The sequence below is a fragment of the Cygnus atratus genome, chromosome 7 (genome assembly GCF_013377495.2).
Source record: "Cygnus atratus isolate AKBS03 ecotype Queensland, Australia chromosome 7, CAtr_DNAZoo_HiC_assembly, whole genome shotgun sequence".
NCBI classification, from domain to species: domain Eukaryota; kingdom Metazoa; phylum Chordata; class Aves; order Anseriformes; family Anatidae; genus Cygnus; species Cygnus atratus.
In genome coordinates, this window is record NC_066368.1 from 7,387,313 (window position 1) to 7,412,726 (window position 25,414).

A 25,414-nucleotide genomic window follows, 5' to 3' on the forward strand; every position below is an offset into this window, starting at 1 on the left:
GGGATGCTTTTTGCAAGTGCCGGGAGAGATATGTGACTGGCATTGCTAGCTTTCATCCGAACAGGGAATCCTTGAGCGGCATTATCATACAAATGCCACGCCGAGACAGAGAGTCAAAAGATACGCTTGTTCCAACCAAGAAGCCACAAACTGTAAAATCTACGCTGAGCCCAGAGCTCTCCCTGACAGCCTTCGGAGGGCTTAGTTTGCCTACCAGAGATTTTTCCTTTAATGTAGCAGAATACAACACGATGGATAAAGCCACAGAAGTCATGAAATGGAAAAATGTGATTTGCTGAACTCTGTGTTTAAAAACCCTGAAGTGAATCCTTCGCTGTGCAGAGATGAGCTTGTGAGCAGGAGAGTGTTTCCACAAAGGGAGCGTAGGGATTCCTCTGCGCATGGCTCCACAGGTATTAAATATAATTGTACATCATTTCTACCTTTCTGGAAAGGAAAGGGAGAGGTTATATAAAATCAGGATTCTTTGATGTGGAATATCTTCTTTGCCATACAATCCTGGCTTTGGATAACTCTTACCTCAACAAGTTGTTTTTTTTTTTAAAATTAATTTCTCCTCCAGTTTTCCTGTGTGAACAAAGTCAACCATGTATGAAGTACATAGGGCTGGCTCCTCAGCGGACAGTTCCTCTGCCTTCTAAGCCACTTCACTGCAATTGAAGCTTGGACCAACAGTTACTTAATCACTGAAAAGTTTACACATTTTAGGGGGGATGAATTTAGGCAGATATTCTGATTTGACAGATATTTGGCATCCTGATGCACAAAATATGCGTTCAGTTTCGTAGGATTTTAGTCACAGATTACACCTTCCTACCCCTGGGACACCACAGGAGGTCCCACCTGTTTAAGTCCCCACCAGCAGCACGTTACTGGAGGCACGGGCAGCATCGCTGTCCCTCTCCTTCTGCAGGATCCCCCATGCCAGGTACAGTGCGCCCATCTGCAAACCATCCACTGCCAGCACGTGGGGTCCTGGGGCGAGAGGGAGGCAGCAGCAGCTCTCTGTAAGCGCGGGGGATGCAGGCACCATGGCCGAGCTCTGCAGCTTTGGAGCTAAAAGGCTTGTCCTCACGCTCAGCAGGTGATGCCGGATGGGGCTGGGTGTTAGAGCAGGCATCTGCACCTGCCAGTCGCATTTTCCCTGCAGGAAGAGTCAGTCATCGTCAATATTTATAAAGCCCGGTGAGACCTTCTCACTGAAGGGCAGAAGAAGCGAAATCTGTTTCATTATTATGAGTTTCCAGCTCTTCAGTGACATTTGATGAAATCATATTAACCGTAATTATATTTGAGGGGAACACGTCTAAGTTCTAATGAGCCTTTATAGTTATTCATTATCTGATTTCTTCACTTTCATTTTACAAAGGTTTGTTTGCTTCATTCAGTTAAATTAAGGGAGAGCCCTTTTTAACAACCTCTTCCCTTCAACTCGCAGGTCCTTTACTGAGCATTATGGCTCTACACCCACAAATACTGCACACACTTGCTTAATTTTTTAGCTTCTAGGGGGTCCCATCATATACTCAAAGTTACAGATAAGAATAGCTTTGTGGATAAGCACCTGTATATTTATCAAATGAAATTCTCACAGTAAGTGGGCTTTGCATCTAGAGGTATCAAATCCAGGCACTACAGATGCTTCACACGAGAGTTATATGCAGATTTCAAGCATAAATCTGATTTCAATCATTTTGAGTTCATACCCTGAATTTCAATGGGAATGGGGAGAGCAGCACACTGACTTGTACTGAAGATGAATATCTTCTCTGTTTAGTTTATTATTTAAGTCCCCGATACGGGGGAAAAAAAAGGGTTTTGGACTTTAACAGGACTGAATATCTTCATTCTTGTTTGCCTTCTCTTTCTGTGCTTTTTTCAGTCTGAGGAATCCAGGTCATATATATTTCCTGAAAGCTGAAAATTGTACCTGTAACTGTAATTGTAATTACCTCTTTAGATTGCCTACAGTTAAGAAGGTGAAGAACTGATGAAGGTGCTAATTGGCTTCTGTGTAATGACATTTTTTTTCTAATAACTTTTTTCCTTTTTTCTTTTTTTTCCTTGTAGTCTCATTAAAAATCATTTTGGGGGAAATGAAGGATGTTTGAAATAGTATGTTGTGAACAATCATCATAAAAAAAAAAGCATACAAAATATGAAGCACCAATACTACCAGAATATTAGCAGAAAATAATTGTTCAACTTTGTATATCTTTTAACTGATAAATTTCCAAAATTAAATATTGATTTTTAAAATACAGTCTATTGGAGCAGATCACACATACTTTACAGAAAGGAGACCCAAGCCACAGGTCTGAGAACTGAGCTTCTGTAAGCTTCAGGAGTTCTGGAAATTCAAGCCTATAGTAAAAAAACATATCTTTGGATTGATTCCGTTGTGCTATCTCTCTGTCAAAAATTATCAGGTACTCCAAATTCCACTTCTATTGTGAAAATGACCATTAATTTAGCTCTGCTAGAGCCTGCATCCACATGAAAGGAACTTTCAATAGGCTGTATCCATTGCCTATGTTTTCAAATCATAATATCTCCATAGTCTCTCCCTTCACAAGAATAAATAAAAGAGATGCAGCAAAGCAATAAAGGGAAAATCAGGGATAAAAGAAATAATTTGCAATCATAGTAAAGTCAAAGCATCGTGCTACATCTTTGTTTTTCAGATAACCCAAAACATCTTCAAAGTTAAAGGCAGGACAAATATCCATAGCAACTAATTGCATTTGCTGCACCTGCTGGCAAGTGCCGTGGCTGTGTACGTGAATACCCAAGTAAACCCCACTGCTGCAAACAAGAGCAGAGCCCAACTGGAGGGGTGTCCTTGAGCACTTCTGTGCTGCCAGGATGCTTCCACCCTGCGAACAAAGCTCAGACTTCATTATATTTTTTTATAAATACACTGTGCTTTCTCTCACATTATTTTTGACACCAAAAGTATTCTCCAATAATTTCCTTAAAGAAACATTGTTGTCCTTCCTCAGCCTATGATAAGTTCAGAATCTTGGCAAAGAGATGGGGAGCTGGCAGATGGAAATTGCTGCCTCTTGATCATTTGACTATACCATTTTTCCCTCTTTCTCCTTAATGCATCTCTCCCTTCCTCTCTTCTGTCTGATGTAGGTTATATGTGACTTGGGACAGGCATTACCTTACATTATTTAGTTGTACAGTGCGTAGTGCAAAGGGCTTCCAGTCCTTGAGTGGAGTTTCTTCAAGCTACCCCCATACTGATATTAATACATCAATTGGGGTTTATCATTACTTTTAGCAACACCCCTCTATTATAAAGCACTGACCCGAGCAGTTTGTTTCATTGCAATACAACTTGCTGAGTCCGAACAGCACTCCTATTAGCCATTTAGCAGTGCTGTATTTAAAGTATTGATAAAAGCAGGAATGATATTCTGCAGCTGGAGCTTCTGCTTGAGGATATTGCACAAACAGAACATACTTGCTTTGTATGCACCACATATTGTAATTAATTTGAATTTCTTTATGAAACAAGTCATTCAGTGCCAATGGCTGGTGACATTACAAACTCCCCTCTACGTGATTTAGTGTTATTTGATTACACTGGTAACGTGCTTCTGTTTCCATTTGTCAGGTCTCTATACAGAGCTCATAGATGCAGAAAGAGGACCAGGTTTGACACATATAGAGCAGAACAATAAAAAGAAATAGAGAATTTTTTAAATATTAATCATTCCCTTTCTGAGTCATATAAGCCTTGCCAGGGATTGCACATAGATATATGATACTATTTAAAGCACAGCACTTTGATGATAGATGTTCAAACAGCACCATTAGTGAACAGATCCTCCTCTTTTTAAAATCTATGACATTTGATTTTGTCCAAAATAAATTATTTGACAAACATTAAAGAAACATCTCAACAAAATTATCACTTGTGTGATCTGGCATAATTCTTATGTATTTTTTGGTGATTTCCAGTCATTCCTTTCTAATAAAGAAAACAACACTCATTGGGCAGATGTCAAAATTAATATTTGGATGTGCTCATTTCCCGTATATTCATGGCCACCACCTCACACCATGTGTGAAATGCATTTCTGTTTCCTCTTGCTCGAATCTGCCAGTCCACACTGCCTGGCAAGGCTTGCCCTGCTGCAGCTGGGGCAGGGAGCAGGCAGCAGGGCAGGTGGGCACAGGGCGGGCACGGTGATGGCTGTGTTTGCTCTTCGGCTCAGCACCTGCCGTGTCCTCCCCTTCAGCAAGAAAACAGAGAAATCCCTTCAGACACGTAGCACTGAGATGCCCGGGGCAGGCAACAGAGGAAGCACGGGGCCATCAGCATCGATCCATGCTCCTTTTCCCCTCCTCCTTGCAGGAAGGTTGCATGCTGCACTCTGGGGATGAGGCTTGGGAGCATGTCGCCACTGGTTAACCTTCTCTTTTCCTCCCCAGTTTGCATGGAGCCATTCACAGTATATTTATTGCCATTGCTAGCAGCCATTGTATTTCCCCGCGTGCATCTGTCAGGGCAGAGAATGTTCAGCAGCCGAGCAGGGGGGTTAAGGTCATTGCTAGTCGTGGTGGGGCTGACATTTCCTGTGGTTACATCCCTCTGCCTTTCTCAGTCATAGTCAGCCATGCTGCCATAAGCTGGAATGATTCAGGCCCCGTGGCCTCCACTGTTGCAGCTTAAATTCCACTAAAAATAGTAATAATAAGAGAAACTGGTGACATTTAAGCAGAAGTCTGGGTGGAGTATGAGCTAGGTTAGAAGAGAACAAACAAAAGATTATCTGTCCTTTGAAACATCCACCTTCTTGCCAATTCAAATATTGACCGGCTGCAGAATAGGAAAATCACTGCTTGCAGTAGCACGGAAATGGCTGAGTTTGCTTCAGAGATAACCCTTACAGCAAAAAATGGTGTTTGGAGGCTTCCAACAAAGGCTGTGGACTCCAAAGGAGACAAAAGGCATGTGTGCACTGAGGAGGTGGCTATCTCTGGGATGCTGTTTCAGTGTAAAATCTGGGTGGAGATGATAGACCTCGACCCCAGGCTGCTCTGTGACATTCAGACATGCGCAGTGGTGATACCAGCTGAAGGGGTGCTGGTGACAGCATCCTACCCCCAGCTGCTTGTGTCGGGGTGCTGTGAAACGGATTGGGGAGCTCATCTGCCTGCAAAAAAGCCTCATGCATTTGGGATATGGCTCAGAGGGGTCAGTTCCTGACCTGTTGTGGCACAGGAGAGCCACAACAAGTGTGTGGTGTAGCATGGGGCTGGAAGGGCCATAGGGTGGGAGGAAAAGAGAGGAAAAGGCCAGGCAGGGGCAAGACCTGAAGCACCATGGTGCTGATGCTCAGCGCTTTACAACACCAAATCTTGTTCTTAGTGTAGCTGGTCTCTGGAAAATGTGCCCAGAATCACCTCATGTGGTTTCAGCCATTGAAAGGAATGCTGAGCAGGACCCCATCTGCTTGGGGTAGATTTAGCGTGATGGGTGATGTTTTGCTTTGCCTTTTATATAACCTTTTGTTTTCATAGTGATTTTTTAGTACTTTGAGACATAAGAGCTTCAAGATAGGTTTTTCTGCCTGAGATTTTGCATGTTCACTTTCTAATGCTAGAAGGCCTGTAGAGATCAGTTCTGAGAACAATGAAAAAGTAGAATCTAGTCCTTCTCCCGGTATTAATTAAGCCTTTTGTCCTGTTCTGAACAAACCGATTAGGCCTTGCCACAGCCCTCAGAGGTATTATTACCACCCTTCAACGGAGGAGGGCAGATGAAGCCAAGGAGGGCTGTAATTTGCTTCAGGTGAGTCAGCCAAACGGATGTGAAATCAAAAAGAGAGTAGAAAGGGCCCAGTCCTGAATCATACACTCCTGTCATTAGCCAGAGCTGCTTCCAGTAATGTGCCCGGCCACACCGGCAGTGCTGGCACAGCTCAGCCTCCTCAGGCAGCAGCCAGAGGCCTTGTGGGCCTCGGCGCTTCCCAGGGGGTTGGGCGAGTCTGGGTGAGGGGCTTCTGCTCCTCTGTCCTCAGTCTCTGTGCCTCAATGTACCTCTTCATGTGGCCTTTGAGATCATATTTGGATCACTGGAGGTGGTTCGATACATTCTTGCTATTTTTTGCCTAAAAGAAAGGGTAAAATGAGAATTTATTGAGGAGCATCCTGAAACTTATTCAATCTCTATGTAGATAAATGAGGGGCATCACACTAAATGATTGCTGTGGTCCCTTCTAGCTTTATAACTATTAACAGTTAGCTTCTGTACATAAAGTTTAAGCATTTTCCTATTCTTTCCCTCCTAAAAATTACTCGCTTCTTCTGAACCGTTCACCCACTTACACATGCCTCAATTCCTACATGGAGAATCGTGCTTCTCGCTTTGCACGGACTTCTCCCGGTCATTCCCTGGTTCCTAAAGCAGATGAAGCACAGCAAAGCAGGACCAGACCCCCAGGTGGTGTCAAACGGCTGTGGGGACCAGGTTAAATGGAAAACCTGACTCGGGCCACCCCTGCAGGTCGCGGCTCTCAGCCGTGCCACCTGCCGGCAGCCGTCCCCTCCGAGAAACGAGGTCTGCTTGCACCATCTAGTGGCTTGCTCAAACCGAGCTGAGATGCTGCAGGCAGCCCCAGTCACCTGTAAACCAGGCCTGGATGATAAACAGAGAGAGAAGGCACCTGTGGTTGCATGCAGCTGTAAGTGGAGATAGGAAATACAAAAGGCATGCCTACCTACATTAATATAATAAAAGTTCTGAATCATAAATTCTTTTTTTTTCTCACTTTTTATTACATGTTATTATCAGTAAAAGCACTCACACGTGCACACACGCCCCCCCCAAAAAAACCAACCAACTAAAAAATTAAAATAAAATAATAAAATAAAATAAAATAAAATAACAGAATCCATATGAAATAAATTGGTAAGGAAGGTTCTTCAACTATAACACACACACACACACACACACACACACACACACAAAAAGTATTCCAAGCTCATTTCCAGGGTCCAAGATTATGGAGTTCAGACCACAATCATTATCACACATCCTTGTTTTGTAGCTGCTGAAGAAGGAAAGCTTTGCTTTCCTGCAAAGAAGAGTTGAGGAGTGAAAGTGATGCTACAGAAAGAGATGATTTCACTGAGTGAAGAATGGAAGGAAGAGGATATTTCTAAGAAACGTGTTAAAGAGATGGAAAAGATCATTTTCCATGAATACATTTATGCTATTTTTTATTGGCAACCAGAATACTGAAAAACATCATCCAAAACCAAGATGGCTTGTGTTTGTATTCTCTTAAGTGTTTACAGAAGCGATTCCCTCCAACTTTAACTCTTCTTATTTCTTCAGGCTTCCCAAGCCAAGGCCTAAACCTCCAGCTGTATTCAGATAGGGAGAGCATGACCTGGCAGAGGCATGTGGTGAGGCCCAGCAATAAATCAGTACTCAGCAGGCCCTGGCACCAGGAGAGCCACTGGTCTCCAAGACTGACCTCTCCTTCCCCTCCTTTCTTTCCTTCAACCCTCCCTAGGGCTGGGAGTGTTAGCTAAGAGCCCCTGAGTTCAGCACTAAGCAGGAGTGAAACACAGACTTTGCAAGATGAAGTATCTCTGGTGAAGGCCGGGGAGCCCAGAGCTGGCAGCGTACCCGAGCCCTGCGGGTGGGCGACCTCAGGCATGCCTCTTCACTCCTCCACATCCCTCCTCTCCCTGCTTCATAAAATAATGGCAATTTCTTATCTTTGAGAGAGGCTTAGAAATACACTCATGAAGTACAAAGCATTACTCCTATACTGTATATGAAATATACTGTATATGAAATATACAGTATTATTGCTGGGTGCTATTTTGCAGTTGATGTATTTCCATATTAATGTGGCAATGGATGCTTGGGCAGCCCACAGCTGGGAGTCACCAGGAATCCTCTCCATGCACAATTACAGAGAAAAGGGCAATTAAAGGCCGTGACTCCACAAGCCATACTGAGTCAATACTTCCCCCGGCCCTTGATGGCATCATCTTTGAAATGCAGGAAGGCATTTCCAGGACTTTGGCAATACAACTAAAATGGTGGCAGGTTATTGGCAGGTGGCATTATTCAGGGATAGGGTCATTTTCAAGGACTTTGGTTTTCTTTTGAAGACAGTGAGAGCTTTGCAAGCCATGTCAGTCACCCAGGTGTGGGAGCTCACCTGTGCTGTGTAAACGCTGCCTGCTCTCTCACCACGGAGACCTGCCTGAAACATATATATGGTCGCAAAACATGCAGGAAGCACTGAGAGAGGTTATGTTTAATATGGACTTCTCTGAGTACAAGTAGTCCATTCTTTGAGACAAAATGATACCTGTAGAAAGTAGAGCCTTACCCATTAGGAAGACAACTTACATCTCACAGTACAACTAGAAATGTAAAATTTTGGAGGGGCAGATGTAATAGCTGCGACTTGCACCTCGATGATGAGCCACACAGAGATGAGTTTCAACAAGCCAGCCAGCAGCCTAGCAGCACTGTTGGTAAGCACAAGCACAGTCAGCGTGTCCAGGTAAATTTCATTCAAGTTAGCACAAACCATCTTCCTGGTGGTGTGAGCTGAGGCAGCCTTTGGCCACCACTTCAGCACCAAGAGGTGCAGGCACGTGCCTGCAGCAGGACTACATCCTCATGCACTTCCCACACTGAAACTACAAGGCATCATCCCGTCAGATGACGTGTGAAGCAGACCTGAAGCATTCACCTTCAGCTTTGACAGTAACCTCCAGCTGCTTTTGTCTCTTCACTGCTATTGCCAGGACCAACAGAGCACAACCTCTGCCCTAAGGGTTGTATAAACTAGTGACTGGGAGATCCATCTTCCACAGAGATGGATAAGGATCGTGCACCCACAAGGATAGTGTGATGATAAATAATTAGAAGACATCCCTATTTTCTTCAGATGAAAGACCTGCAAAGGCCTCTCCCAATTTAACATATTCTTGCCCAATTTTGACAAATGTATCAGAGAGCAAGCCAGCCAGGCTCTGCACTGAAATATGCCTTCTCCCCTGAGGATCTATCAGTCTCTCTTGATCTCCTCTCACCAGGTAACAAGCATTTGCGTGTGGCTGCTCCCCTGACTGATCTCCTTTCTGCACCTGTTCCAGCTTGGTTTCCAAGGTAGCTCCTGTCTGTGAACAAGCCATGGTCATGGGCTCAGGACATCGATTCTCCTACTATTAATCTCAAACTTGATAATGTGACCATGACCACTTCTACATAAGCACTTCTTTTACATACATGCCCTCTGGTCCAATTTCATAAAATGTGCTTGATGATTTGCAATTTTGCAAGTGTATCACATTTGTCTTTTTCCGCTCTGGAGAGGAGAAATACATCTTATTCACTCTGTGTTTGTCAGATTCATGCTCTGTTTAATTACCCTGCTTTCCCATCCTTCCAGCCAGCTGCAAGAACCTTGACCAAGAGCTATTCGGTTCATTTCTGATGCTAAATTAACAATTACAGACTGACAGACTGATGCTTTTCCCAGTGTTCAGAAGAGTGACCTAACAGGCTTATGCAGAGATGACAACAGGTATTCCTAAATACTAACACTCAAAAAACAAATGCATTGAGCAGTCAGGCACTGACTGATCGATGGGTCAGGCCAAGTGCCTGTGAGCTGGACTGCAGCTGGTGGGGTAAAGTAGCAGAGCTGAAACAGGACAGCCGGGCAGTGCACACCCCGTACTTGCCATGAAATTTCACTGCATTGCATGAGGCTCCTGCATTCATGGGTCCTATTTCACTGAGTTTCTTCCTTTTTGAAATACACCGCAGCTGCTCCGCAGATCTACTCAATCACCCGGTGACACATATTTGTAAACTAGCCATGAAGATTTTTTCTTTCTTGCTTAGCCAGCACGGGCAGGAAGTGATAAGGTCTGCTTTGGTTACAATGAGGGATGCATGCTGCAGCAGGCGTGTGGCTAGAAACCTTGGATAATGGATGGTAACTTAAGGTCCTTATCTAAGATGCTCTGAGGAACTGCCATAATAAAAATAATAAACAGCAGCAATAATAATTATTAACAGAATTCAAGGAGTCTGACTCTAATCCCACGCTGGGTTTAATAATTTAATGATTCTGCTGACTTTGACAGATCTGCTTCTGATTTAAACTGCTGAAAGTGAAATCAGAACCAGGGCCCAGATCTTTTGTCTGCCTTATAATTAAGCTGTTTTGAGAGGTTGTATAGCTCCTTGATGATGCTATTCAGACTAAAAACCAAGTGAAGTTTTTTGATCTAAGCTGTTACTAAAGTCAACCACTTCAAATCTGGAGCAGGAGACTGGAGATTTTTACAGGAACAGACTCCCCAATGTTTTTGTTTGTTTGTTTCTATGACACCTTTTTCCAAACAACAGAAATACTGAGAGCAGTTCCTGACTTGATTTCATGTTCCCATCAATAAAAGCTTGTAAATGAAAAAAAATATATGTATCTGATTTTAAAAACACTGGGCTTAGATTAAGCTCAAGGGTTGGGCAATATGTTTATTTGAACATCATCCCTAAAATCTATTTTAAAATTGCCTGCAGATTGAGTTTAATGACTTCCTTAATTGCTATGTTTATAGCATTGTTAATATTTGTGCTTCTGTTTCTCTATTCTCTTTTAGGGACTGACAGAGGAAATGCTTCTCTAAGGACGAAGTGAATGTCTGCCCCTGGACCCATGTCCCATGTCCCAGGAACGCCTGAGGAACTGAGGGCACGTTGGGACGCTGATGGGAACCGAGATGGGGAGCTCTGCCAAAATACAATGACAAAACATGGCCACAGGAAAAATAATTGCTAACCACAACAGTGCTTGATGGAGGGATAAAATACATCTTAATGTTTTTCTTTTTTTGACCAAGAAAAGCTTGGGTTTATTTCAACGAGATGTTTGCTTGTCTCAGGCATCTGTGATCGCACCCTGACTGTGGATCACTGCTGGCAGGGAAGAAAACTGCCACCCCTCGATGAGTACAAGAAGAGCAAGCAACAACTGCCAGCAGTTTAGCTGGTTTGTGTAGGAAAAGCTTTCCATGAGATGGCAGTTTAGGCATGAAACAGCTCTTCTAAAACCAGGATCAGAGGGATTAATGGCAACACATACTCTATTTGTCCCTTCTTTCCAAATCTTTCACTAAAGGCACTGTGAGCTTTGCCATGGATTTCCACAAGATCAGAACTCAGCCCTCTGCTACTTAGGTAGCATTTAGAAGTAGCTTTTCTATAAAGTAAAAACATGTCTACATACCAGTCCTTAATCTCTTTAAGCACAAAGTTTATTTGTTTTGTCAGCAAAGCAAATTGCGGTAAAAACCACTTAGCAGCATGAACTCTGTTGCACAGCAGACTGAAAAGCACTGCTGCCGGTGGTCAAACTGCTGCACAAGCACACACACACTTTTTCTTTACAGACCCAGACAGCAAACCTAACTTCTTAGGGCATCAAATCATGTCCTGCTCTTAAACTCCAAGGAAAGTTCATAAACCATATTTATTTTATTTTATTATTTATTTTAATTCTTCCCAGTAACTACAAAGCTATCTCAAGACTATTTAAAGTGTTTGAGAAACATCTTTTAAGAAGAATGCCATGTATTAGCTTGTAGATTGTACCAGCTCTTCTCCTGCGAAAGGCTGAAAAACACAGTATCAAATCTGGAGAAAGCCGGTGCCGTTCCATCAGCAGAATACCACTACATGTCACCATGTCTGTGTAAGAAGCTGGAGCTACAGCAACAGCACAGGGGGATCAAAAAGAGCTTCATTCTTTCAGGTCCTTCTGTTCTTACTCAGGTGAATGACTCATCCCGGGGAGATATTAAAGGGAAAATGGCTAAAACCTTTTTAAAAGCGCTCTTTTGTCCATCAACATTAAGCAATTGAACCCAAAGTCTTCCTACACATCCAGGCTTGCTTTGAAAACATTTTGTGAAAATGCTGCTATGACATTTGCCCAACAAAAAATTCAAAACATGTATTTACCTCAACATTCGTTTAAATGTCAGCAGAAGTTTTCATGCAGGCATCAGCCAGTCTCGTTCTGTAGGAAACTGAGCAGCCCTGTGCTTTTGGCTGGTGAGTCCATTTGGAAAGCTATCCATTAAACATCAGTGAGGCCTATTCAGTGCTCTCCTGTGACTGCAGACTGGCAGATGAGAGAATGACAGCTTAAAAATAAGTACAATGTCAGTCAGGCTGGTGGGCAGACAGCCTCCCCCTAACTATATGCTGAATGCCCCAAACTCCTAAATTCTTTCACTGGCAACGGCTTTTATTCCTTGCTACAAGAAAAATATAAGTGGGAAAATTGTGGAACACGAGTGTCCTATACCCACAGTCAGAGCCCCAGCCCCCAAACCTTGTCTGCTTCTCAAACTGTTTGTCACATGTGGCAAAAAAACAGCAAATGGGCGGATTTCCCCTCTCAGGCACTGATCAGAGAGCACGATGACAGTCAGCATCGTACGGCAGGTCAAATAACTCCCTTCCAGCACAGCATCGAGTACTTTTTTTATATGGCAATTCTGTATGCTGATCTGTGGTATCTTCCCTCTCTGTTTTCCTGTTCACACAGGACCTGTGGAAGCAGATAATGTAATGAGTCAGTGTTGTTAGACAACATAGTTACCCTGATTTCTCATCAGTAGATGCTTAACACAGCAATTTATTTTTCACTGTCAAACATCTCTACTCTTTCATTTTCACTGTCAAACCTCTCTGCTCTTTCCTTCTTGCTTTGTTTCTCCTTGCCTGCTTGCCCATTTCCTTCCATTTCTTCTGGACTTTGATACAACCTGAAAACGCATAAACATAAAGTTTTGTGCCTGATACACAAGCTTGAAACAGCCTGAACTAACCTCAAAAGAACAAGATTTTATCTTCTGAGAGGCTGAATTTTTAACTAAAAGGAAAAAAAAAAAAAAAAGCTCAAGTTCACATGCCAAGCTGTGGGTGCACATGCCAACTAACATTCGTCCAAGCACTTCCCAAAACTCCCTAATGAGTACCACGTGCAGACAGCCAGCTATCGGCTCGCACACGTAATGCACTCACGGACTTCACTGTCCATGAAGCTTTGCACTTAGACCTTGGGCCCCTATCCCAAAAATATTGGCCTGATATATGAGAGAGCTGTTGTCTTCGAGCAGCTATTACTTGCTATGAGTGATGGAGCAAATTCCTAGTATTTCTGTCACCATCTGTGCTGATGCACTTTAACAAATGTAATTGAAATTTATCCGGTGCAACTTGATCCCCCTTGCTCTGTGTGTAACATAGGATATCGCTTGGGATGCCTTGAGAAATAGGTTTCTTACCATGTATGTGTGTAACAGGTAAGGAAGAAAGGGAAGGGTAACCTAATTAAATACTTAATTTAGGTGCTTTTTATAAATAATAATAAAAAAAAAAGAAAAAAATAATAAAAATAATAAAAAAATAAAAAATAAGAAGAAAATACGAGAAGATATAAGAAAATATAAGAAATAAAAGATAAGAAAATATAATAAGAAAAAATAATAAAAAAGAAAAAGTACTCAGTTTGTGAAAACCCAGGAAAAGAATGAGACCCGTCACTCTGGACTCACAAAACACTCATATTGCATGCAACAGCCACACATGCTACGTTTGATGCACCCTGGGGTCTGGAAATGAGGATCACAAGGTATGCTGGGAACCTGGAAGCAAAGGGGACTGCAGGGACTCCTCTCAGCTGGAGTCTCAGCCTTTGCCTCTGCTGAGGCTGCCGTCACGCATGCTATTAGCGTTCATTATATGAGAGTGTTTGTGTGATGTGGGTGCATCTCCACCTGGAACGAGTTGAAAAAGCATAAAGGCCATCAAAGTGCTATCAGATGTTATTAACGTTTAGCCCACTAAAATCTGGACCACATCTGAACTACTGGCACACAGATGACAAGTCCTCCATCCCGTTAAGAATTTCCTGAGTCCTCAGGCATATTGCTCATGTGAGAGATGCTTCCGAATGGCTTACTGTTCTTTAATGAACAAGCAAAAAAAGAAGGGGGCTATTTCTGGTGGTTTCATTGATAGCTTTTCAATTCAGACCCTGCATCTTCCTTCTGCTGCTGTTTTCTCTCTCAAGAGGCTTACTTGCACGAAATCCTCTCCTCCCCGTGGCTGTGGGTTGTGAGACCTGTCCACCAGCCCAAATACTGTGCCAAACATGCTGATCTCCAAAAGGACCTTGGACCATGGGCTGGCAGCACAAATGTTCCCCAGGCCACCACTGTATTTTCAGTACTTCTCAGGCACCTTTTCATCATACTATGGCTATATATATATATATATATATATGTATAAAAAAAAGGCTATACAGAAAATGGCTCCTTCTACCTTTGCTGTCATTTTCTCCCTCTAACCCATCTGCCCAAATGCTTTCTGCTTCTTCCACTCAGTCCTCCATCCCTCCCTCTATACTCCCCACACCGGGAATGCCCTTCTTTTCTCTCCCAAGTGCTCGTGACAGCTGCCATCTTGGCCCAATCAGGAGTGATTGATCCAGCATCCTTCAGCACCAAGTGCATTTGATCTGTGAAGCTCTCCAGCTGGGCTTGTAATAACTCATATCCTTTGTGGGTTATACATCAAGCAACTCTTTCCCCATCAGTCACGTCTTTCCTGATAGAAAAGTCCTTCCATGAAGCCCTTCACTGCTAATCCACCATCTCATGCAGCACGTGGTGGAAAAAGTTATTATGAAAATCAGTATTTTGTATTGCTTTGATGCAAGCCAAGCTGATTTCCATGTCAATTTGTTCAAAAAAATAAACTTTTTGGGGGAAAAGACTGTGAATTCTTCCAGGATTTAGACCTTGATAAGAGCAGTCAACTCATAAATATTTATGCCTGAGGCTCACTAAATGAGCCACTGCTCACTACTTTGTCTCATTTTCATTAACTCTGTTGCTTTATTTACTGAGCTACATTCAGAGCTAAACAGACTGATCTTGTGCTATCAATGTCAGCACAATGCTGCTGCATACTCCTCTGTCATCTGGGAATCTGTTTTCTGACTCTGATGGAAAGAAAATTAGGGACAGATATTCCTGTTGTGTGGGAGCAATGTTTCGTTGCACCTGCAAAGAAGACATCAATACCTTTTAATGCCTGACTTTGGAGTGTGTGTTCAGCTCTCCACCCTCCTTTAGGTCTTTGACATAGGACAAATGACCACGTTATGTTTGCTGCAGGTCGGTTGTCTTGGGTTGCCTAAATCACATTTTTCTTGTGACATGCTTTGCATAAACAGAGGGCGTTTGTTCAGAAGATCTTAGGATTTGTCTAACACACACATATGTGAAATTTCAGAAAATAGATTTACTGATTTTTTGTGGGCTAAATAACAGCCCACTTCAATGCACTGCAGGCACTGAAATCAAGTGAGAACACAACCAAGAAGCCCAATATTCTGTCTCAGAGACACCAGGTCACAGAGAAAGAACAGAAGGACAGAAAAGGCTGTAGAGATGTTTCTTCAGACTCTGCCAGTTCTGGTCTCAGAGATTAATGAACTAGAAGTGCTATCTTTGTACTTACTTGTTTTTCAAGTTATTCTTTCATGAATTTACTCCATCTCCCATTGATCTAATGTGAACATTTAATTGCCACATCCTCTCATGACAGGGAATGTCTATGGCTTAATTATATGTTGTGTGAAGTTCCATTTTCTCCTCTTTTTGTTTCTTTTCTTAAACTCGCCACATGCTAGGTTCATTTGGCAACCCTAGATCTCAATGAAAGACGTATAATAATCTTTCAGTCATTCCCGATTTCTCCATGCCCTCGTAGTGTTGCATGCTTCTGTTCTCCCTCACCTCTTTCCAGACTAGAGAGCTACTCTACACCACTCATAAGGAAGTTGTTCCCCATCTTTGTTCATCCTTTTCCCCGACCTATGGACTTTTTCTAATTTTCCTTTACCCTTTGGGAGGTGAAGGACCAGAGCTGCACATTGTATTCAAGAGGCAGGAACATCATGATCTTACAGAGGGCCATGGTGATGTGATTTGTTCTCTCTACTTCTATAAAATATTCTCTTATCCCCTACAACTGACATGTTCTATAAGTAAAGCAGTTTACTGCCATCCCTTGGCCGTAATGAGAATGATTTTGTTCATGACCCTTTTTGCATGTCCAGCCAAACTTCCCTAAATCCTTGAAGTAAATGTGATGGTATGAAGGTACAACATCTATGAGAAGTCTATAGGGGCCAGATTCTGGATTAATCCTTTGGCATAAAAGAGATCTCAATGATATGGGAGAGACTCGTCCTTTGACAGAAAGACCAGTTCTTACTAGTGCTGGCAGTGTTAGGCGTATCACAAGGAAAAACCCTGAGGAGCAGGAAGTGTAGTCCTCTGATCCAAAGCCCATTAAATAATATGAAGCTTTTCATTGCTTTCTGAGAACTTTGGCGCAGGTCCAAAGTCCTACACTGATTTTAATCCAAAGACATAAAATGAGGTAATATGAGAGTAGTCTGAATGGAAGGACTTTGTACACGATGTCAAAGTCAGGGCAGACATTAAAAAGTTAACCAGAGTTCCTTCCAAATGCTATCTTCTTTATTGTTGTCCTTATAAAGCACTTTTCTATATACCCTCTTTCATTATATACATTGCATATCACCAGTTCTTAATCACAGCTAATTAGTAATAACAAGGACAATATATGTTACTGTTCACAGTGATTGTAACAGAGTTAGGATGTCATGTAAATACTCTGAACGTCTCATCTTCAAATGGCAAACTTGCTATGGAAAACAATGTACATTCTCTCACAATCAAGCATGTTTTAATATCTAATGATGTCATTCACATTCAGTGTGCATGCATATAATTTACACACTAAGAGGCAGTTAATTAAAGTCAGTGGTTTCTTTTATAGACTATGCTTTTTTGACGTAAAAAATGATGGTTGATAGCTTGACTCAAATTATGAATAATATAAGCAAAATCTTGAAAAAACATATTCCCACACTTCTGTGCTTCAGTACAGGATCCTTACCACATCCCAGAGAAATAGGTAGACTTCTCTTTCTATGAGCGGGTGAAGGGACCCACAGAAGTCAAGCACTCTGTGCGGAGTAAAACCTGAATTAAAGGAGAGAACTTTTGGGATTGGTGTCCCCAGGCCATCACATTTCTTTAATGGCAAAGGTGGAGTTTCATTCCATGGCTACAGTCACCCGGAGGTCCTTCATGCCTTGCCCCAGGTGGCCCTCTCAAGAGCAGAACTTGTCTCGGGCACTGTTATGGCTGGACACCATGAATCACACCTTCTCTGGGCTGAGTACAGATGTGATAAGTGAAGGTGGAAAATAGTACAGAGAGATGAGCAACTTTCTGACTGATTTATGGACCAGGGACAGAGAAAGAGGTGAAAATTCTTTAATTTTAAATTTTCTCTGGACGGCACAAAGATGCTTGCAATACACGCAACCATGACAGACCAGCAGCTGGGTTCACACTTCTTCTCCCCAGCTCTCTCTGCTGATGAATCCTGTTACCACAGCATGTGCTCGCAGTTCGGCACGGACAGCAATGACCTAGCTGTCCCTGGCTGCAGGCAGGGTGCCAGGACGAGACAGGGGTCTGGGCTCTGCATGGAGAAGTGCTAAAAAAAATCCCCAGTTGGCTTGTTGTGGAAGAGAGGACAGGAAGCCTGCTGAAAGTCAGAGCTTTGCAAAAGGTGCTGGGGAGCGCTGGCAGGGAGAGCTTTCTGCTCTTTCATCATGCATTATCTACTTTTATTATTTAGGAGATGGGACCCTTGTTGGAAAGTACTCCCTGGAGATGCCTACACCAAGTGTCTCCTGAGGCATCCAGCCAGTTTACAGCAGATTGGCACGGGGAATCAGAAGAAAATGTGCCTCCTGCAAGCCCAAGGCAGAGAGTGGAAATGCACAAGAACAGTTTCATCTCATCGCAGGGGCAAATGCATATGAGTGAGGGAGAAATGACTACGCTTATTTTGGATATAACTTCTTTGGATATACCTTCTTTGATGGCATCTTTTTCTCTCCACAAAATGAAATCACCTTTTTATATAAGACAATTAAGCGGTCCTGGCCCAGCTTAAAAGCAATGAAGACAATTTCCATGCCGATAATAATATAGAGGGAGAAAAACAAGAAAAACTTGGGATGTTCCAGTTGTGTATCTCCAAACCCAATAGTTGTCAAGGTGATAAAGCAGAAATAAAAGGCTTCCTGGAAATCCAGTCTGGTTTCCCAGTTTGGAAGAATGGCAGCTGCACAGGAGATGTACACAAAGATAACCAGCACCATTAACACAATGGGCACATCTAATTTTTCTAACTCTTTTCCTATTTTGTCAAAATTCTCAATTACTCTGGACATTGTTTTTCCCCTGTCTAGTTCAGGACATGAGCTCCATCTCTCTATGCTTTTACTTCTTGATAGCTTTTTGTATTCATTTTCTCTGGCAATTAACAGCTCAAAAATTTCGGCATTGCGATATTGGACTGGCTTTCTTTTAACAGCTGACTGATTTTTCAGCATTTCCACAATATTCAAGGGTTCATTTGCGGCTACTTTAGACAGCACTCTGGATTTTGATCTATCCCCTCTGTTACATGTGGATCCGGAACAGAGTTTAAAGGCTAGAAGTTTTGACTGTAGCTTTCTGAATTCATTGTAAGACTTGGACAAGACAGTCGCAAGGATGTCTCCCATGTCTGTCAGGACCAAGAACATCAAAGGGATGCCAAATAAAGCATACAACATGCAGAGATATTTTCCAGTCCTTGTCACAGGATAGGTATTACCATAACCTTGAACAAAAAAAAAAAAAAAAAAAAAAAAAAGAGAGAGAGAGAGAGAGAGGGAGAAGGGAGAAAGGGAGAGAGAGAGAAAACGTTACTTATTGCACCTGTACTGGACTTCTTACTGACACCAATTTTACTGAGCCATTTTTTAGTCCAGAGCATACTGTCCTTTTTGGCTTTGCTTTGAAGCTGTTCAAATTTCTGCCTTGCAGCCTGGTTACTGATGCAGGCATCTGCCCTCTCCAGGAATGTGGAGGTTTGGAATTTCCCAGTTCTGTTGAATTAACTCTTCCTACCGTACCTGCATGGGCTCTTTGACTTACCTGACTCTTAACAAGAGGCCATTTAGGGAGAAGAAGCAAGAATTTGGGGCAAGTCCGTGACCAGGGTCCAACCCATGCTCTGATGGAGAAGAGGAAGATTTCCATATCTGGGAATATTGGCTAGGCAAGGTCCAGAGGGGGAGACAGCAGGAGAGGTCCTGCTTTTCTTTGCCAAAACTGCTTATCGTGAATGGTAAGCTAGTAGTGTAATTTGAAATTGTTCCTAGTTCATCAGATCTAGCTCTAATGGCATGCCTTGTATTGACATTTTATTTGTACTGGCTTCATAGTTCTCAGAGGCTCTTACATGTACACAGGAAAACAAAGGATCAAGTGAAGAAACATCTGTTTATCACATGAGGAAATGCATGCTTATCCCAGAGTACCAAAGCTTACAAATATCAATTACAACACATAGGAAAGTACTACCAGCCACACGGCCTTTGTGATCCATAAAATGGTAGCAGAAGATATACCCTCTCCCTAAATTCAACTTGGGTATTTAATTTTTCTTCCCCTAACAGTTGGATGTGAATGTCAGTTTGTAAAATAGTGCTTTTCCCTTACAGTGTTAGAAAACATCTGCATTACATTAATTTTATTAGTTTAACAACCATTTTTCTTCTCATCCTCCAGAAAGACATAAAGCATTTCTTCTCCCCGTTCAAGCACATTGTTCTTTTTTAGGTGACCTCCCAGGTCAGGTACTCAGCCCGTGAGGTTATCAGCTGGGATGCTGGAGTGTGGATTTCTTCCTGTCCTCCGACCATTCACTAATGGTCTGAATCCAGCCTTGGCCCCTGCTTTGCTGTGGGACACTGACAGACTATTTATTCTCTGTCACTCTGTTCCCCACTGGTTCATTGGGAATACTAATACTGCTGAAACAACTGGGGAAGATTAATTATAGTAGTTATTGCACAGAGTGACTTCTCAATTTCCATACATTAGAAATACCTTATGCAGTTCTGACCACCGATCTCTAGCCTGGATGCTCGCTTCTGCTAGATAATTAAAGGTAGCTGGGTGGGCTCTCACCTGAAGTGATTTACCAATTCCTAATACTGCAGATAACAAACCCACCACAACAGAAATAGCCATTGCTTAGCAATGAAATAATCCAGGCTTCCTACCGGTCCCAAAACTCAGCTCAAAACCTCAGGATGCTGTGTTAATGCTCACTGCTATGAAGACCAAAAATAATGTAGTTTAGAAATTTTAGAAATAAATGGATCGCTTGGGTCAGTGTGTATGGAAACATCTCTACAGTCCCACGTAAATGGAGATGGGAAAGTATTTCTAGGCAAGAAGTCTTCAACAATATGGTTTTCCACCTGTTTGCTGAAGTCAAAGCTTTCTGGTAAGAGGTACTTTGAAATGTTCCTGGTGTTGTGTTTGTACTAAGAAATATTCACTGGGAGGAAGATACAAGTCTGTATCTCCAGCATGTGTCTGAACTCTTAAGCTGTTCAAATGTGCCTGTGGAATAAAAAATGTGTCATTATCTTCCTGAGACAGAAGCACACTCTATGAGAGCCAGCTGTACTCAGGGGCTGCAGTACACTGCTTGAAGGCAGTCACCAAAGTTGTCAGAGACCGAGGTTCAAGCCTCTGCTGTGACTGAGCCAGCAGATCCTACATGCTCCAGTGAAGTTATTAACTCTCTCCTTATTCCTTGTGGAGAATAATCAGGTTTTATTTTGCATTAAGATGCATACCTGTGCTGGGATCTTGAGTATATCCTACTGCGGTGAAGAAATGTATTTGCAATTTGATCCAATGCCGTGGGACTATTTCCCACCCAGCCTTAATGCTGACAAAATATTTAGATAGTGTCTGTATTCACCAGCATTTGAGAAAGATTAGCAAAAGGACAAAAGTAACTTTGGAAATGAGCATGAGGAGTTGTATTTAGCAATGCAGCGTGAGCCAAAACCGTAACAGATGTTCCTATTTGATCTAGGTCATGCTTTGAAATATGAAGGCAGAAGGAAAGATTTCAGAGGTGTGATTTAAGCAGCGCTGTATGCTGTTAGCCCAGAGAACTGTGAACAACAACAACACAGTCAATTATAGATCCAGAGGTTTACAAAGCAATGTTAGACATAAACAACAGGGAAGCAATTTAAAAACAATATACGCATAATGAATTGCCTCTTTCAGTAAAGAAAACATTACCCAGCATAGCACACAATAGCGGCAGGAATAAGGTTTGATTGAAAAATTGAGCTTTCTTTCATTTCAATGTAATAGTTCTGTGCATATGTCATATATGAGCACATGTTACAGTATGCAGTGCAATGCTGCTACTAATCAGCACATATCATCACTATTGCTTAAATTCTGACTTGTCCTTGGGGCTCAGCTACACCTCTGAAATCCATGTTTGCTGCACCCCTCACAGACCCATTATCAACACGCATGAGAAAAATTCAGGGAGGTTTGGAGTTTCCTAATTCCCTGGAAGAAATACATTAGAGAAAGCAGTGTGGCATTTCGTTCTGTAGGGGTTACTTTACCTCCGGACTTACCCACAGTGGTGAATACTGTGCAGCAGAAGAAGAGAGACCCAAAGAAACTCCATATATCTTTTGGATTGACAAACCAGTCTCGTTTAGCTGTGCTGAGCAGTGTATGGATTTCTTCCTTAAACGACTCCTCATTTTCCGTCATGTTATCTGTTACAGTAACAGCAGAAACTGAGAGTTTGCAGACCCCCAGTCAGGGAGCAGCCTAGGTTTATTATTCCAGGGAATTTTACTCCAGCTGAGCGTTTGCTCCTAGTCCTTTAGAAGATAAAAAGATTCACCTCACACACCCCATTGAAAAAATCAGGTGGGTCCACTGGCTCATTGTGCTAGCACAGTTTCCCGAGCAAAAGTCCAAGCACACGTATGATCCCCATCACAGATCCAGGAGGGTTTCAAGCCTATATCCTCCACTCTACTCCTCCATCAGCACAAGTGGGTCTGGGGAGCAGCACCACACCTGTCTGCACCCGAGCGTCCCATCGCCAGAGGGATGCCCAGGTAGGGATGCTCGGAGCTGGGACAAGGGAGCAGGGAGAGACTTTCTGAGACAGAGAACCCAGCCCCCAGCAGGCAGAGGGGAATAGCACGGAAATCTCAGCTGCTCCTGAACCTTAGGGAACTAGGGCAAAAAGGGACAACACAAGCACATCACAAAAAGTCTTTTAAGTATTTACAGGCAGGAGCACAGGGACCAAGGAAGCTTGCAGTCAAAATCACAGTTAAGGAAGATAAGCAGGCAACAGCAGTCATCAGCTAAGCACAGAGACAATCCCATTTGCAGGCTCAGCCGTTATTACTTTGAAGAATGTCTTCAAAAGCCAAAAATCTCATTCAGAAAGCAAAGGAATGAGTAACTCTGTGTACAATTAAGTTATTTTGCTATTCTGGTACATACCTGATAAATTTCTGGAGATGTACCACAGATTCTGCAGAAAATTTCTATATTCTTCACTTAAATTTACCTTCCGGTTACCTTCAATGTGGGAAAACATGAGAGCCCCAAGAAAAGCATAGATCACGAGAGACAGAATGAAGCAGGCATGTGGAAATACTGCCCAAAATATTTTTTTGCATGCCCTTTTACCTCGCAGAGGCTGAGATGTTGATGCCATCCTAAGCTCTTTTTTTTTTCTCCTTTTTTTTTTTTTCAATTTTGTGGAGAAGATAGCTTTTAGAGACAAGGAGGAGGATGTGAAAGCTTTTGCATCCTAGAAAAGCTTCTCCCGTGAAAACAGGGATTGTTCTGCCTCAGGCTTTCAGATCACATGTCTTATAAGTGAAGATTGCACTACAGTCCCAATGGAAAAGGAGCACAACTCATCAAGCCTTGAAACATTTCTCAGTCAACAATATGCCCCTGTATCCCCGAACCACTACTGCCCAGCCACTGCTGCAATGCACGTGGATTACCAGCTTCAGTGGGTTTCTCTTTGGGCCAATTCATCTTTAAGGTTTCCTTCTCTGAACTACAGTTTCTCACTGATACGGAAGAAACATATTTCCAGCTCCCCAGAGGGAAAATGCACACTGTGAGTGGCAGATTTTTATAAAGATTTCTTCCAGAAGTGGAGAAAAAGAAAAAAGAAAAAAAAAAGAGCTAAGAAGGTTTTTGGTCAGTTCTCCTGTGATTAAAATCTTCCCATTAATTCGAACTCCCATTCACCTTAGTAAGCAAGAACTGACATTCAGTTCAGGGTTACTGATCCTTTCAAACTGTATCCAACATTAAAAATAATTTTTTCCCTTTCATCCATCACTGTAAAACACTTAGAGCAATGAACACTGCTCTTGATAATGTTAATAGTGGTAGTAAGGGGAGTTGGACTTGCCTGAAAGAGCTGTTAAATATTTCATTAAAAACTGAGACAGCCTTGCCCAGCCAAGACCTTCTGAGATATTTGCAAGCTAAACTTCCACGCTATGAAGAAATACTACATGGTTGTAGTGATTTCTTCTGGGTTAAACTCTCAGCAAATTGGATCACAAGATATCACATGCCTGTTAGTATGGCAGCCTCCACGATAGAAAAGAGGCTTTCAGGGCTAAGACAAAAATAAGCCTGTGTGCTTGCTACTTTTCTGGTTTTCTGATTATTTGACCCAGTAGTGCTTTTTTTTTACAATACCTTCATAAATCCTCTTATTGCAATCTTTTTTTTTTTCACTGTCCTGAAACACAGGGTTGAAAACTGTTGATATTCATACTTAATGAAAAGCAACAGGACCTTCTGGGAGGCTGCACTTCAAGACAGTGTGCTCAGATTCGGTGCCCTTACCGGAAGAACAAGGGACATGGAGCAGCCAGCGGGGCAGGTGACAGAGCAAGGTGGCGGTGGGCAGGGTACCCTGTGCTGGAAGGACAAGGCTGGCTTCTCTGGGCGAGTTTTGTACAGAGTGAGCAACAGTGACGTACAAGCTGGCAGAGGTTACTTGGATTTCTACAAATGTGTTGACAAAGTCCCTCGTTCTCAGAAAGGGCTTATTAAAACTGGAGAAATTTCAAACAGCGATGAGCACGATTGAAAGTACGGACAGCTTTCATGAGGAATGACCAAGCAGTGTCTTTGAACCTTGAGAAATAAAAAAAAAGAAAAAGCAAACAATGAAACAAGAACACAAACAAAAAACCTGAGGGATATGTAGCAGCAGTCTTCAAACTCATGGGTGGTCCAAACTTATGGAGAGAGTAGGGTAAGGGATCAGCTCTCCTGGGACCAGAATTGGGGACCATCAAATGAAGCAAGTGGAAACCTGGTTCAAAACAAATAAAAGCGGATGATTTTCACCTAGCTGGCAAACTCCAAAGGATGTTGGGTTTATATACAGGGTGAAGAGAAGTTTAGAAGCACAGTCATTCAATGTTACTAACAGGTAAACCAAAGTGGGTTCAGCAACCCTCTGAACTGAAAATAATTGGCAACTGGGAAAGTGAAATGGGACACTGGGCCAAATGGGCCTTATGTCTGAGGCAGGTATACTCACATTTATGTCCTTATAAAAAAGGCTCTCACAGCCCAGTATGGCAATTCTGACACAATTTGTCCTGTGGATTTTTTCATCTGCATCTCAAACATAAGCCTCTTTCCTCCAAAGTGCTTTAAAAACTTCTTGGCCTCCTCCTATACATGGTAGGATTGCAAAGTATTGAGCAATTCCCAGGAGCTTCTCAGCCATTTGCAACACCAGAATCCGAGCTTGTGACAACAAGAAAATTTAATAAAAATACATTTTGAAATGATTTTTACATTATTTGCTTAATCTAAACCATTTCCCACTATTGCCGTATTACATATTCGAACTCAGTTGCTTAAAAGCAAATCCCACTAACCACAAGTTATTCCAAATTGAGTTACTGTTACTTGTATTGAGAGATTTTTGCAATATGCATTTCCTATTCTTGTTAATGGACAGCAAACCTGCACTTTTCCTAACTTCCATTACTTTGATTAGGGCAAATGTGGGTGTTCTGAAGGTGCTCCTTGAAAGGAAAGTTTGTGACCACAGCTGTAAGGTTTAATTATTCCAGTACAAACGCACACACATTAGAATTCATGCTTTATCTGACTTTCTTGGGTTACAGAGGTTAAATGAGGAAGGTCATTGTTTGTGCAGTGAGGTTTTCGATAATCGATAAAGCTCATCAGGCATCGAGACACCTAGCACGCTGCCATAGACCTGCTGTGTTTA

General features: G+C 42.4%; 1 protein-coding gene across 1 annotated transcript; it reads right to left on the reverse strand.

Annotated features, from left to right (window-relative positions):
• Positions 1-18,053: 18,053 nt before the first annotated feature.
• On the reverse strand, positions 18,054-22,840 carry KCNK18 (potassium two pore domain channel subfamily K member 18). The gene is made up of 3 exons (XM_035547536.1): positions 22,624-22,840; positions 21,729-21,875; positions 18,054-18,880 (listed from the first exon to the last, which is right to left on the reverse strand). Exons 1-3 carry the CDS (start codon positions 22,838-22,840, stop codon positions 18,054-18,056), a joined length of 1,191 nt encoding a protein of 396 aa, XP_035403429.1.
• Between the last annotated feature and the right edge of the window lie 2,574 nt (positions 22,841-25,414).

Coding starts and splice junctions, on each gene's coding strand:
- KCNK18 (XM_035547536.1), bottom strand. CDS start 22,840: ATGGCATCAACATCTCAGCCTCTGCGAGGTAAAAGGGCATGCAAAAAA. Junction 21,876..22,623: donor CATCTCCAGAAATTTATCAG/GTATGTACCAGA, acceptor TTACTGTAACAG/ATAACATGACGGAAAATGAG. Junction 18,881..21,728: donor CACAGTATTCACCACTGTGG/GTAAGTCCGGAG, acceptor TTTTTGTTCAAG/GTTATGGTAATACCTATCCT.